At 42.6% G+C, this 15,192-nt stretch overlaps 1 protein-coding gene across 1 annotated transcript; it reads left to right on the top strand.

The window, feature by feature from the left end:
- Window positions 1-5,117: 5,117 nt before the first annotated feature.
- Window positions 5,118-14,801, top strand: LOC149289484 (phospholipid phosphatase-related protein type 3-like). Its single transcript, XM_089490617.1, has 8 exons — window positions 5,118-5,198; window positions 9,301-9,486; window positions 9,632-9,761; window positions 9,844-10,039; window positions 10,740-10,797; window positions 11,133-11,306; window positions 13,303-13,485; window positions 13,698-14,801. The coding sequence occupies exons 1-8, from the start codon at window positions 5,118-5,120 to the stop codon at window positions 14,799-14,801; spliced, it is 2,112 nt and encodes a 703-aa protein (XP_089346743.1).
- Window positions 14,802-15,192: the final 391 nt, after the last annotated feature.

Here is a 15,192-nt window from a genome sequence, read left to right on the forward strand (position 1 = left end):
CAAGACTCATTAACAATACTTTTAACACCATCGCCCCAACCCTGAGCTGGACTGGGAGACTGCAATTCCTTCAAGGAACCAACTATCTCACCAAGCTTATCCGTATTAGATTTGTTACACTCACCAGCTCCAGCTCTGCCTTGAGTCTTTGGTACCTCTGCAGCCGTGCAGCCTCCTGTGATGCCAGCACCCGTCACCTATCCGGCTTGCATGCTGCTGCTGCTTCTTCTTGATGACTTACCTGTTGAGTGTGACAAGGACCTCTTCTGTCTGGAATCCAGTCTTCTGCTTTGTCTGCTACTTCCAGGTGCTGAAATCCCGTTATCCTCCAAATGTTAGGCAGAAATCTCGTGAAGTTCCTTCTCCTGGATCCAGCATCTCTTCTCGCGGTACTTCAGCCGTGGAAACTTCTTCCCCGAGCTCCCCCTCGGTCACCACCTCCAGTTCGCTGCCTTACCAACCGCCTTGGACGTCTTCGTCACAAGGGGAAGACTCCAGGCAGCGTCTTCACCGCCTCTGCAGGCAGCCTTTTCACGAAGCCTGAAATGAAGTTCACCAATTTGATTAAAGATCTATAATTATCTAATTGTTATCTAATTAAAAGTTAGTAGTGAGTGTTACGCGCTCCGCCGCGGCTCCCTCTCCGGCTGCTAATGCCGGCTCGCCGGGCGTCGGCAACCCCACCTCCGCCCCGCACGCGGGTTGCCGACGGGTTACACGCGCCGCCGCTGCACGTACCTTGGCCGCTCACGCTGGGTCCCCCGACGTCGGCGGCTCCGCCTCCGGTGCTGCCGCGGTCTCTCGGGGGGCTTGCGGTCCTTTTTCGTCGGGCGCGCGCACCCGCTCACGCTCCAGACGCGTCGCCGCGCGCACACGCCGGGAACACGGCGGAAGTGCGCCATCTGGTGGTGGTTCCAGATAACGCACCTAAAATCAATTTAGGGCGCGACACGCTCTACGGCGCGGCTGATGACGTGAGTGTTTCCTTTTCTATTTAAACCCCATTCGTTTGCCTTGTCTTTGCCCGTTCTAAACGTTCTCTAGCGTTGGGTGTGCTATAGTTCTCATTCTATTTTGATCTCTGCCTTGTGTACCGACCTCTTGCCTGTTTTAACGACCACGATTCTTCTCTGCCTGCCTACGAACCCGGACCTGTTTACTGTTTTGCACCTGATCTACCAGCCCTGACCTCGGATTGTTTTTGACCTTGCTGCCTGCTGTTGCCCTCGACCTCGGACTGTGTTCTGGACTTTCTTTAGCTGTGCTTACCTGCATTGTTGGATCCCTCGTCTACCTGACCGTAACAGTGAGCTAATTGGACAAACGAACATCAGCTCAATCAATCATGTCCCTGTCACGGTCCTGGGTCCTGTCACCGGGCACCCACTCGCGGCTTGGGTCCCCACCACGGGAGGCAGGAGGACAGGTCTGCAAAGAGCTTTGGCTTTGATGGACGGCTGAAGGTGCAGCCAGGATGTAGGAGGTGGGGTCCAGAACAAGCGCCAGATTTAAAAATCTGGAAATTTATTTAAGAACAAAGTTACACAAGTAGTTGTGCAAGTTCTCCCTCATTATTACATGTTCATTTTTTTAAGAATTTCACAGCACATAAACACTTTCTAGCTTATCATGCCTGCCATTTTTACCTACCCCAAACCTTACTTGGTCCTTCAGTACAGATTTAGCCATGTACCATGCATGCTTAAATCCCCTGGCTGTATTAATCCCCACTGTGTCTGATTGAAGACTTTTCCACATAAAAACGTTATTACATTAGAAGGTGACTGTTTTAGCTTTGATTCATTCTTTCCATAATCATTTGAATTGTATTATGTTACTATTGTAAAATGTGTTAATCGTGGGCTTTATAGGGAAGTAGCAACTTAATTAGTGAATCAACCCCAGTGTATGATTGTGACATATTCAGTGGCTTATACAATGTTGCTGACTCTATAAATGTATTACCAAGTTACATGAATGGAGATCTAAGCTAGGGTTATACTTATTCTGCTAGATCAACCTTTTTCTCCATGCATTAAATACCACAGACAACCTATTTTGATGCCTTCTGAACACATTAAACCCACAGCATTGTTTTACATGCAATCTGGAAAGAACATCACAATAAAAGGGTTTCGTTTCTTCTGTGTTTTTCTCTGTATGCCAGGTCTGCATTTACAGGAGATGCCCCTGGGAATAAGGTGAGGGAATGAGCATGGGTACCCAAGCAGCAACGGGCCGTTCTTCTTGTTGCTAGGTAACTAGGATACATAGTGTGACAATCAAAACACATCTACATGAACTCACATCTTTTATCACAAATGTTGACTTTTTTCAATCCCAATGCCAGCGATAACCGATCCCCCTCTGCTACCCCCACCCCTTTCACAATCCTTTTCTGTTTCTTTTGTTCCTCTTAAATCCTGGATGTTCCTATGGAAACAAGAGAAGAGGTTGATCGTGTGTGCACAATATGTATTGTACATACTGTCAGAGGTTCAGCCGACACAGATGTAGTCCAGTTTGTGATAAAGCATGTAGACTTAACTATGTGCAGGTATTTATATGTATGTCTGGATTAAAGTCTTGTGAAAAGATGATCTATGCGGAGTGTATTTTTATTTGCTTATTTATTTATTTTCTTTTAAAATATGGTAGTGCAAGGCAAAATATTAAAATAAAGGCGATTTAAAAAAAAATCAGATTGATCCATTTACCGAAATAACGGTATAGGTATTTGCAGCATGGCATTTATGTCTGTAAGTCTCTTACTGATTAGAAAATTATATTGAGAAGTATTTTATTGGCCCCATGTGCTTACTACACACACCTCTGCCTCTAACCAGACTTAGGCACAAAGAACACTGCACACACCCACTATCGCCGAAACGTACACGAACATACTCACTCATGCACACACATGCACTCCATCATCGTCGTTGCTCTTGTGTGAGCTGCAGACTCTGCCTCTACATTTCTGTCTCCTCCTCCGTCTGTCCCTCCAGCTTTCCTTCTCTCTGCGCTCTCTCTTTTCTCCCCAAATCTCCACGCCTTTCCTTCTCTCTGCTCTCTATTGTGTTCGCCCATTAGGGCTAGTTTGGCAAGAAACTGACCTATTAGGGTTATTATGAGGAATTAGAAAGCGCTCTTAAAATCCCACGTTTTCTGTCTTTCCCAAGATGTTAAGCAGTGTTCTGCTTACCCTGGACTCATCTATTTCTCCATTGTCAGACCGGAGCATATAGATTTGCCCTAAATACTCCTCCTATGTGTGTCTCATTCCACCCCATATTCATTTTCCCCTCTATTTGCATCCAGCATTGCCTTTCTTCCTCTGTCGGTCTGTATCTCAGCGCCTTTGTTCCTTCTTCTCCTCTTTTGGTTGGTTTGATGCGTCCTTCTGTCCATCTTCGTCCTCTGACAGGTAAATGCATGCGCTGGGCATCGAAGAAGTATAACACAGTATATATATATTTATTTATTTTTTCTTTCTTACATGAATAAGATTATTTTCTTTGAATGAAGCACTAGTTGATAGCACAAAAGATTTAAATATTTTGAATTTCTGATTTGGGAAAATGGTCAAGCACTGCACATGGCATTAATGCACAATTTATAGCATATCATTACTCACCTATAGTATTCTAAATTTGCATTATGTCATTGTATATTTGATCATATTGTTCTATGTAATGTCACATGGATTATGCTGATTAAATGCGGTAATTAAGTATCACAGTATACCAAATTTTGACATGATATTTTGTTCTGCATGTTACATTGCATGGCATTATTACATAGAAAATCCCTTGTTACATTTTAATCACTCACTATGCATACTGTTATATTGAAAATGAGGCATCTACATTTTCTAGTTATTACAGCACTCTTTGGAAATATGAAAATATGAAATATATTTAACCACTAAGATTTTTAGGATCTGTACATTGTTAGATATCTGCTTGCTCATATGATTCTTACAGTGTTATATTTCAGTACATTATATACATGTGGGTATAACTGTGATATTATACCTTAGGGTACATTATTGTATATCAGTCCATGCAGTTATGTCACTGCCTGCTTCCCATATCCCATTGTTCTGTGCCATCTTTCTACATCTTATTATGATCATTTGTATAGTTCTTTGTGTGTTACATTTCAAATCATATTGTCACTTGGGATAATACACATCTGTATTTTTAACTCACTTTTTATCAACATAGATGTAAATGCTTTGTGTATTTTTAAAATGTGTATGCGAGGATGGTTATATGCATCTCTGTTTTATGTGTCAGATATTTTGTTTCTCTGTAGTTATGTAACTCCACATTTTCAAATTAGAAGGTTATACAATACACCTGTAATTGGCCCGGGTGTTGATGCTCTTTTTGGTATTATGTCAAGTGTCTATTATTATATCATAATTGTATGGTGTTTTAGTTAAAAGTCCATGTGATTTCCAAGCACCAGGCGATATAAAGAAATAAAATGGTACCCTAGGTCCAGAAATTGCTGTTATATATGTTGAAAATCAGATCACATTTTCTTTTGTCTAGCATTTATCTTAACATTCATAGAAAGGGCAAGTGAAAGAGTCATTTAAGATAATGCATTTAATTTTTTACTAACTTAAGTATCCATGTTGACTTCATAGAAGCAAAAATAAAATTGAATCTTTCACTATTATGGATTGGTCACAGTATATCAGACCTATGTCACATGCTTTGAAGCTGTTGTTCCAGTAAGACAAAAACTTTAAGGGTGCTGTTCCATCTCAGTAACACATTTATAGATAATCTTAATATTGTGCAATGCCTACTAAAATTTTGTTTCATTTTTAAGTTTTGATGGGGCATTTAGTTGATATCATAGGTAATCCCTCTTTTATACTGTAAATTCCATAATGTTAAGGGATTACATTTCCAAATATTCATTTAAATGAATGAGCTAAAGGGCAGGAGAAGAAGGGCATTTTCTACCTGTTCATAGCCTTCACATAGATTGTTACTATGTGTCTACCACGGACAATGGTTTACTGTATTTATTTTTTTTACATATGTCGATACAGGTGTCCTAAGGACCTTAGTCTCTCTTTAGTCACCCCAGTGGGGGCCATGATATCTCCCAAAGAGAAGAACAAAGCTCGGCCCCCAAAGGACAGCATGACACTCCTGCCATGTTTCTATTTTGTAGAGGTGAGTGATTCTACTTGTGTAGATGATGATCGCCTGATGGTCAATGGCCACAAGAATGATCACATGAGTGTGAGAAATTCCATAACAATAAATATGGAAATGGTTAAACAGATATCATAAATGTTCTAAACTCTTTTTATGCCAAAGTAAAAAATAATAATAATAAGGAAGATGTTTTTTTTGTTCAAATTAGGGCAAATCATGCATTTTTAAAGTATATTTGATGTATTAATAAGAAATAATAATACATATGAAAACACAAAATTCTTAATATCACTGTGGTCCATGATATAGTTCAAGGGGTTGGGACCAACAGGGAGAGCACTGGTATAGTTTGAATAACGATAAATAATATTTTAAGTATGAAATTAACCATTTTCAAGTTTTTTAAAAAAAATAACTGGAAAAAAGTTATTTCAAACACAGAAATCACTGTCACAGTAGATGATAAACACCCAAATAAACTTGTAGATCCCCTAAAAAAAATAGAGCTAACAATGTGCAAAATGGTTTGCTAAACAGTCTGCAAAACAGTGCAAATGGTTCTTTAGAAGTAAGAGTAAGAGCAAGAATTAATTTATAACAGTCCTAATAACTCTTTGTGTGATGAGATATGCAAGTATTGTGGTGTACCACCATATAGTAGTTTTTAGCAGGTAACGCCCCTTTGCGACAAGCTACTTTTGAAAGCCATGGCATTAATAATGGGGTCATTGTTTAGTTCCATCCTTTCTCTACTGACTCCTACCTATTGACAAAGTAATTTATGCTTCTTTCTGTGCAATGGAAACTTTGTTTGTTAAAAAGTTTATTCCAACACTGACCCAAAAATGCTTCCATTTTCCACAAAGCACCTGGGATAAGCTGAGTACTAGAGGGAAGAAAGGGACCATTTGCTGTGGGATAAACAAGGGCCAGTACAACCAAATATTTGGTTTAACCTGAAAAAACACCGGATTGATCAAATTTATTGACTGGGTGGTCTTCATTGCTGTACTGACATCCCAGTTGGATGCTGGACTGCTGATTGTAGTGGCTGTGTATGTACGTATGAAAGTATAAGGTATTAGATTGTGTTTATATGTATGTGTATGGGGTTAGAGTGTGTGTATATATGTATGTATGTGTAAAAGTAATAACAGGAAATATAACTTTACTGAGAGGGTAGTGGATACATGGAATAGCCTTCCAGCCAAAGTGTTAGAGGTTAATGCAGTGATGGAGCTTAATTAAGCATTGGATATGCTAAGCTAGATATAAGATAAGGCCAGGGACTGAGGAATATATTCAGTGGTTGGGCAGACTACAGAAACTGAATGGTTCTTATCAGCCGTCACTTGCTATCGTCCCCCTCCATCTCTATACGCAGCATTATTTCCCCATCATAATCTTCCCCTTGCATGCACCAATTCATATTTTTGTGTGTGTGAATCACTTTACCTTCCTGTCTGCGGCTGTCACTCTGCTCTGCTTGTCTGCCAGTCATCAGGGCCGGCCCTACCATGGAGCAGAGTGGGGCAATTGCCCCAGACGGCACGTTTGAAGAGGCGGCACTTTGCCGCCCCTAGCGCTTTTTTTTTTTTTTTTTTTTTTTTTAAGCGGAGGAGAGAGAGGAACGCCGAGTGGTTTTCGCTTATCAAGTTATCATTACCCGCTTGGCGAGCCCCCTAGCTCGGTCTCGGTGCCGGCTTGTAATGCTGAGCGCCGGAATATGATGTAATTTCTGCCGCTCAGCAGTAAAGCAGCGTGCACCGTGGCAGAGCAGGGAGACTCGCCGCAGGACTGCTGAAAGGTAAGTGAAGTACAAAGGGGGGAGGGAGAGGGTAGATAATGACCCCTGGTGTCGGCGGGGGGCGTTATTTTAAACTTTGCCCCAGGAGGCATTATGTCTTGGCTCGGCCCTGACAGTCATCCTTGCTACTATCTTATTTCCAGCGGTGCTGATGAGCAGGTACGCAGAAAATGGGAGATCTGTGTGCAGCCACACATTTATTTGCATGGCCCCAAGAATGGCCCCAGGAGCAAAGAAGCCACAGACAAGGTATTTGGGGTAAACGGCACAGACCAGCTGTTGAATTTGGTGGGGCACAGGGCAATTTTTGCACCAGGGCCCGGTGGTTTCTAGTTACTCCTCCAACAGGTAGTATTTAGAATGCAGAGAGAAAAGTAAATAAGGAACAAACCACTTGAGGAGGAGGAATGGTAGAATCAATTCTCCTCTGTTTTACCCAAACTTCCTTTGCTGTTTCTCAACCTCTAAAGATGTTCTGGCACACAGATGAATGGGACATTGGATTTTTGGGGGCTTGAGTATCTGCCTATTTTGCCATGTGCTAAAAACTAGGATCACCAGAGTTATGCATCATTATTTAGGTATATAAAAATTCTAAGAAAATTCCTGCATTGCATCTTGATTAGAGATAGAATTGATGTAGCTGCATGTTCTCAAGCTTCCTGATAAATGCTAGAAACTAGATTTTGGTGCCGGCCAACTCTTCATGTTCGTCTTCGTGGGGAAAAAAATCTTTGTATACTACGAATATTTGGCCGTTCCTGTGTTCAGTTCGGGCGAATATTCGTGTACATTCTTCCCATTTGTCTTTCAAATTTTTTTTTAGAAGGGGTTAATACAGGGTTAAAGCGGTACGCAGCAGCTTTGGTACCAGGATTTTAAAGGTCCGTACGAGCAACTCTATTGGTCCCGGGCAGGGGCCTCCTCTGCCATCAACCAATGAAGTGCAGCTGCTCTTCATTGGTTGATGTCAGACGAGCCCCCTGCTGGCGACCAATAGAGTTGCTCGTACGGACTTTTGAAATCCTGGTGCCGAAACTGGGCCTGGGGAGACAATGGTCTCCCTGCTCCAGGAGTTAAAGGTCCGCACGGGCAACCAATAGAGTGGCTCGTACAGACCTTAAACGACCTGACAGCGGAACTTGGCCTGGGGAGGTCTCCTTGCTCCAGGAGTTAAAGGTCTGTACAAGCGACTCTATCACTGGTAGGGAGCTCCTTCATTGGTTCATGCCGAAACTTGCCCTCCTGGGGAGGTTACAAGAGTTAAAGGTCCATAAGAACGACTCTATTGGTTGATGTCAGAGGAGGCCCCTGCAGGTGACCAATAGAGTCGCTCACATGGACCTTTAACTCCTTGCGCGATCCTACGGATTTCCACTCCCGTTAACCCCTGCTGCTGCTTAGATAACGTAGGCTAGAGGGGGAAGGGACCAGGGAGATTAGTTGGAGATATTAATGAAGACGAACACGAAGATTCTTCGTGTTGTGTGTCTTTATCTTCATGTACGTTTTGCCGCCGCCATGTTCGTTTCTTCTGTATTCGGGCTGAACAATGAAAACGCACCTTTCGTGTTCGTTTTCATGTTTGCCCAAATACAAATGCACAAGTCTACTAGAAATGCAACCACTGCTAAGTGAAACAATTGGTTGAAGAAGCTGCAGATTTTGAGGGACATATGCAATGGTCAGTGACCCTGTATCAAGCTGAATCTTTTGTATGGTATCATTGCATGTGTTTTCTCTTCAATAATTCCACAACCATGATGCAGTTTTGAAACTGGCATTTCATGATTCGCCTGCGATCAGAGACTTTTTTTGCCCATTGCAATGTTAGAGGTTGAACTGAATCCCCACTATTTTATATTGATCTTTCGTGGCTGTATTTCTCTTTGGCTTCCAAAGAGAAATCAAGCTGGCTCTTCTTTTTTACTCTGGCTCCTAAATTTTACTGAAAATAAGTAAAAAATTATTTACAACTCTGTCAATGGGGGGAACTGAAAACTCATCCAGATCTAAACTTGTCTGTATATTTCTATTTGCTAAAGCTTAATAAAGACTGGAGAAAGTGTTGAAGCCAAATTTATGATGAAGTGGTTGCTGTTGAGTGGGGGAATTCTGCAGCATTGATATTTTCACCAGGGCTAATTAATACCAGCACTAATCATGTCGCCCAAAGTTAAATCACTGATGTTTTGAGTCTTTGCATATTAAAATTCTAAATAGCTTTCAACACATTAAAGAAGATTGTATAGCAGGAATAGCATCTTTAAATGCCAACAACATACAAGTCTACATTTGTTTCTTCTACAGCTCCCAATTGTGGCATCATCCATTGTTTCCCTTTACTTTCTGGAATTGACTGATATATTCCGGCCAGCACAAGGCGGGTTCCAGTGCCATGATCGTGCACTCTCTATGCCATATGTTGAAAGTAATGAGGAGCTGATCCCACTTCTGATGCTTCTCAGTCTTGCATTTGCCGCCCCCGCTGCATCAGTGAGTAAATTAACCAGTGGTTATGGAGAACTGAAGGTACATCACAGTGCATGGCTGAGCTACCAGGAAAAGGGATGAGAAATCTCAGATAATGTTATAAAACGGTATTGCCTTTATTTAACATAATTTTCTAATCCTGACGCAGATTATGCTTGGTGAAGGAATACTGTACTGTATTCAGTCTAAACTGAAGGGTCGTGGAAGCGCTGAGGGGAGCATCAATGCGGGTGGCTGTAACTTTAACTCCTTCTTGCGCCGGACAGTACGCTTTGTAGGTAAGACACAGGGGGGGGAAATGCACCATGACAATTTTAAATGTGAAGACCTACTTCTCAGACACCTATTCATGTTTCCTAGGTGTCCATGTCTTTGGGCTGTGTGCCACCGCACTTGTCACTGATGTCATTCAGCTGGCTACCGGATACCATGCACCGTTTTTCCTAACTGTCTGTAAACCTAACTACACAAGATTGGGTACGTCTTGTGCAACCAATCCCTATATTACCCAGGACATCTGCACAGGCAATGACCAGAATGCCATTCTGTCAGCCAGGTAACTATGCTGCATATACCATAGACCCCAGGGTGTAGCTGTATCTGGTATCACTGACAGATGCAAAAGCTTAAAAGACAAAGGCTTAATAAGGATCTCCTTCAAACTAAACTGAGTAAAGTACCCTGCCCAGCTCTGTTATATATACATTGTATAGGTAGAGGACATTGGTGAACAGCATTCATTGGGATCCCTCGGTTTTTTGCTACGCCTCTAGAGGAACTCTACAAATACTGGTCACTAGGCAAGAATTTCAAATACCATATAATGACCTGGGCTCATCGTATCCAGGATACTAGTTCTCTTCTTATGTTGTACTGTGCTATACAAAAGGTGAACAGTAGCATCATTCCTTCGTATCTAGGTTACCATGCTCTATACTAAAACCGTATCCTAGCTACACTTTATCACAATATGAGCTGCATTATTTGACTGCTGGAATTAATTATGATATTGCTACAGGCGAGTTTATTTTAATCATAATAAAAATTGTAGACTGAAATGTGGGCATTTTAAAGACTGTCACAAGATATTCTTTCATGCCCATTTTTACTTAAGCCTGCTTCAAAGAGAAGGTAAGAAGAATAAGTCTGTGCATTATCTCTAGATCTGTATGTGGGGGGAAAAAGAGAATGCTTGTGATTGCAGTACCCAGTTTTTGAAATATGAAACTAATATCTTTCCTTCATTGCACCCCCAGAAAGACATTCCCTTCCCAGCATGCCACGCTGTCTGCCTTTGCTGCAGTTTATGTTTCAGTAAGTATATCATCCATAGCTTTTGTGCAAATGAATTGTTTACAGCAATGTAGATAATTAAGGGTCCAATCTCATAGTCTCAATTTCATTCTCCGGTGTCTGGGACACTGAAGAATGCATAATGTACATAATTGTGCACATGTACAGTAGCGCTGCCAGTTTGAGCGACACTCTTTCTTGTAGGCTCTGCCCCAATTCGCCAGGGGGTAGAAGTTTGGAGATACTCAGGACCTCCACCAATTGTCCACCACAGACCCCAGTAAATGTCCGCCATAAGCAATGTTGGTATCTACCCCCGGACATACTGAGCATAAAATAAATGCAACTTCTTTCAGATGTACTTCAATTCCATCATTTCGGACAGTACGAAGCTTCTGAAGCCGCTGTTGGTTTTCTCCTTTTCTATTGCGGCGGGAGTGTGTGGCCTGACCCAAATCACACAGTACCGCAGCCACCCGGTCGATGTCTATGCAGGGTTTCTCATAGGAGCAGGTATCGCAGCCTATCTGGTAAGTAATAATTGATTTCCATGTGGAAATCCTCTTTTTCATGGTGCAGTAGGCTCATTGTACTTAAAGGGGAACTTCAGTATCTATAATTGGATGACAAAACAGCAGCTGCTGGTTTAACCCGAAGGTAAGACGCCGCAGTGGTAGTGACACACACTGCATGCCCCCCAACTGTCCCGATGTGGGCGGGACAGTCGCTGTCCCACCTATCCCTACCTCTGTCTCACTTTGTAGAGGAGGAGGAAGAGTGAGGGAGGAGCGGTACTCACCTCGGGCACAGCTCCGATGGGGCGCACGGCCGTCCGATCAGCACCTGCAGGACTACTTGGGAGATCACAATCTCCCTCTAGTCGGCTCAACATTTGGGATGTGCAGACCTCGCTTTACTGCTCCCATGTGACAGCAAATGAGTTCGGGGATATGATGTATCAATAGCTGGCGCGTAGTGATGAGGGAGCAATAAAGCAAGGTCTGAAGTGACAGACCTCACTCTCCCACCAAAGGATAGAAGAAGAAGGATGGATGATGAAGGAAGAAGGCCAGTGCATGTGTGTGTGGGCAGGTGTGTGTAAAGGCAGTGTGTAAGGGTCCTGGGAGTGAGGCTAACATTAGCCTCAGGGGCGTACCTAGAGTATTTGGCACCTGGGGTGGATTGAAGGTGGTACAGCATTACTGTTATCATTATATACTGAGGCAGACATTGATGGTGGTACAGCATAACACCTACCACTATATGCTGAGGCAGACATTGACGGTGGTACAGCATAACACCTACCACTATATACTGAGGCAGACATTGACGGTGGTACAGCATAACACCTATCACTATATACTGAGGCAGACATTGACGGTGGTACAGCATAACACCTATCGCTATATACTGAGGCAGACGATGACGGTGGTACAGCATAACACCTATCACTATGTACTGAGGCAGACACTGACGGTGGTACAGCGTAATCCCTATCACTATACATTGAGCCAGACATTGACAATAGTGCAGCATAACTCCTATCACTATATATTAAGCCAAACATTGATGTGGTGTAGTCCTACCACTTCATTGTCTGGCTTAGTAGTAGGGATGCACCGAAACGAAAATTATGGACAAACCGAAAATGCAGCATTTACCTGGCCGAAACAGAATATGACCCCCCACCATAAAAAAAAACTCTCACACTTTTATTTAAAGTAACACACCAAAATAGGACAAAAAAAATTCAATAACAATATTAATATTAATATATATATATATATATATATGATTGTTAACAGTAATCACATTCCTATCATGCCTAGGCATACCCAGATTCCAGCATGTACTAGCTGACTTGGCATGATAGGAGTGTGATTGCTACTTGATTTTTAATTTTCCTGATTGATTGTAACAGCGCTACACTGATTCATATAATGTAATGTATGGAACAGTATAGAGTGATGGGAGTTATGATGTACTTTAGAGCATAATTATATATAATAAAAAAGACATTGGAAATGGTACAGCATAACACCCAGCACTCTCATACATTTACCAATCCATACTTACTAATCCATAATTACCAATCCACACATACTAATCCACTCTTACTGAATGCTTTCCTACCTTTCCTCTGTCACTTTTCTTGTTACAGCAGTCAGCTAACTGTGTTGACCCTTTTATACAATAAAGGAGATGAAACCACAACTCTTCTGTCAAATCTCCCTATAGTGAAGACATCCCTATAGAGAAGTGGGGGTGTCAGCCAATGATGTGTCATTGTAAACTTGTTTATGTGCTGATGTCTGACATTCCTGTCAGTACCATTGATGTGTAAACCTGTAAAATCTTGTATACAAGAAGTCTTGGAAAATGGCATAGTATTAGATTATAGAGCCTTCCTTTCATAAATTGGCTATAGTTCCCTGGGAATAATTAGAAATAGTAAATGCAGCTGACTTTTGTTGATGAAGTTGATGTGATACTTTTAAATAACTCAGTAGCTTTCTCTCTTTTTAGGCTTATCATGCTGTAGGTAATTTCAAGGCATCCTCTGAAGACTCTTCTCCCACTCTTCCAACCAACAAGGACCCACTGCGAGCTCTGACCCAGCGTGGCCATGAGTCTGTGTACCACCAGAACAAATCATCAAGCACTGATGAGTTGACCCCTCGCCCAAGAGGCCAGGGTACTCAACATCAGGTAAGCTACAGGTCTTTCATTCTCCCATTATTAAAATTGTAAATTGGGGAGCACAACCATTTCAGAGCACTTGTTTAGATCTAATGACGTTTAGCAATTATCCTTACATAATGCATATGTTTATCTTTTGCATATTATTATTACCTATTATTTATTAAGCGCCAAACAAATTATGCGCGGGTATATGTAACAACAACCCTTTTTCATGCCAGGTTAAACGGGAGAAAAATTCTCTAGGGAGCCTGAAGAGGGCCAGTGTAGATGTAGATTTACTGGCACCCAGAAGTCCAATGGGTAAAGAGAACATGGTGACCTTCAGTAACACTCTCCCACGAGTAAGCACCCCATCCATGGAAGACCCTGCCCGCCGCCACATGACAATACATGTCCCAGCTGAAGGTTCCCGTCCACGAGGAACGGGACCTGAATTCAAGCCAAAGGTCTTAGAAGGCCGCAGTCTAACACTTGGTGAAGAGGTAGCACTGGCGCAAGCTCATAGACGGGCAGCCTCTGAGACTTCAGCCATTGCTCTTGATGATCCAGACCCCGATAGAGCACCACCTTCACTGTATCCAACAGTACAAGCTCGAGCAGGGGGTCCAAGGGTACTCATCCAGCCTCGTCCTGCAGCTCCCCCACTTCTACATATACCTGAGGAGAACTCAAATGGCTCCCCTAAAGGAAGCTCTGCTATTAGAGCCAAGTGGATGATGATGGCAGAAAAGGGAGGGGCACCACGGGCTTCAGCCAATGCACCAAGACTCATGCAAGTCATTGCTATGTCCAAGCAACAGCAACAGCAGGTGGTGCTAGGGACCGGTACCCCCAAGCATTCAGAGACTTCATCCTCTTCAACCACCAGCAGCTCAGACTCCTCCCAGTACAGGTCACCTTCAGAACGAGACAGTTCCAGCATTGTTACTATTGATGCACACGCACCACATCATCCTGTGGTTCACCTCTCTTCAGGTAATGGACCATGGGAGTGGAAGGCTGGACAGAGGAGTAGTGATGCCCAGGAAGGCGGAGGGTACGAAGTTGGAAAGGAATACCGTGGCTACAGAACCCCAAAGGGGGCTGGTGTGTCACCAGGTTCCTCCATTAGTGACTTGGAGCCAGACCCAGAGCCACGTTACGGACCTACTGTCAATGTTGCTGGAGGAGTCCCAACACCATTAGTGAGTGAAGGTATTGGTATTCCGTCTAGCAGAGATGCCAGCCTCAGAAGGAAAACCCAGGTATCCGAAAGGGAAGGAAGTGAAGAGGGGGAAGAGCCGTTCTACAAGAAGCTTCAGAATCAGAGGTTCAAGGATTAAGACAAGAGAAAAGGGATGTAAATATATGGGCATGCTTTGTATTGGAAGAGTGGAGATACAAAGATAAGCAGCAAATCACTGCCCAAATGAATCTCATCCGAGAAGTTTTTCTTTCTGTATGGGAAGTAATGTGTCATCACTAAGGCCAAGTTCTTAAATAAGAAGCAAATTTCAAAACAAAATTTCTAAAGCTAAAAGTTGCCTTCCACATTTCTACAACCATAGATTTTGCCGCAGGCCTAAGTGTACAATGATATCCACAAAACCTTGCGTTTCTTCCTCATTACTAAAGGGACTGTCGTTACTATTTTAAGCTCACTGTTGTAGCTACAATAAACAGTCAATTTGTTACATGGAAGGAGGCATGACTCACTTTCGAGCCATTGTATTG

This window comes from Sceloporus occidentalis, unplaced genomic scaffold, assembly GCF_023333645.1.
Source record: "Sceloporus occidentalis isolate IW3139 unplaced genomic scaffold, rSceOcc1.0.p SCAF_45, whole genome shotgun sequence".
In the NCBI taxonomy this organism is placed as follows: Eukaryota; Metazoa; Chordata; class Lepidosauria; order Squamata; family Phrynosomatidae; genus Sceloporus; species Sceloporus occidentalis.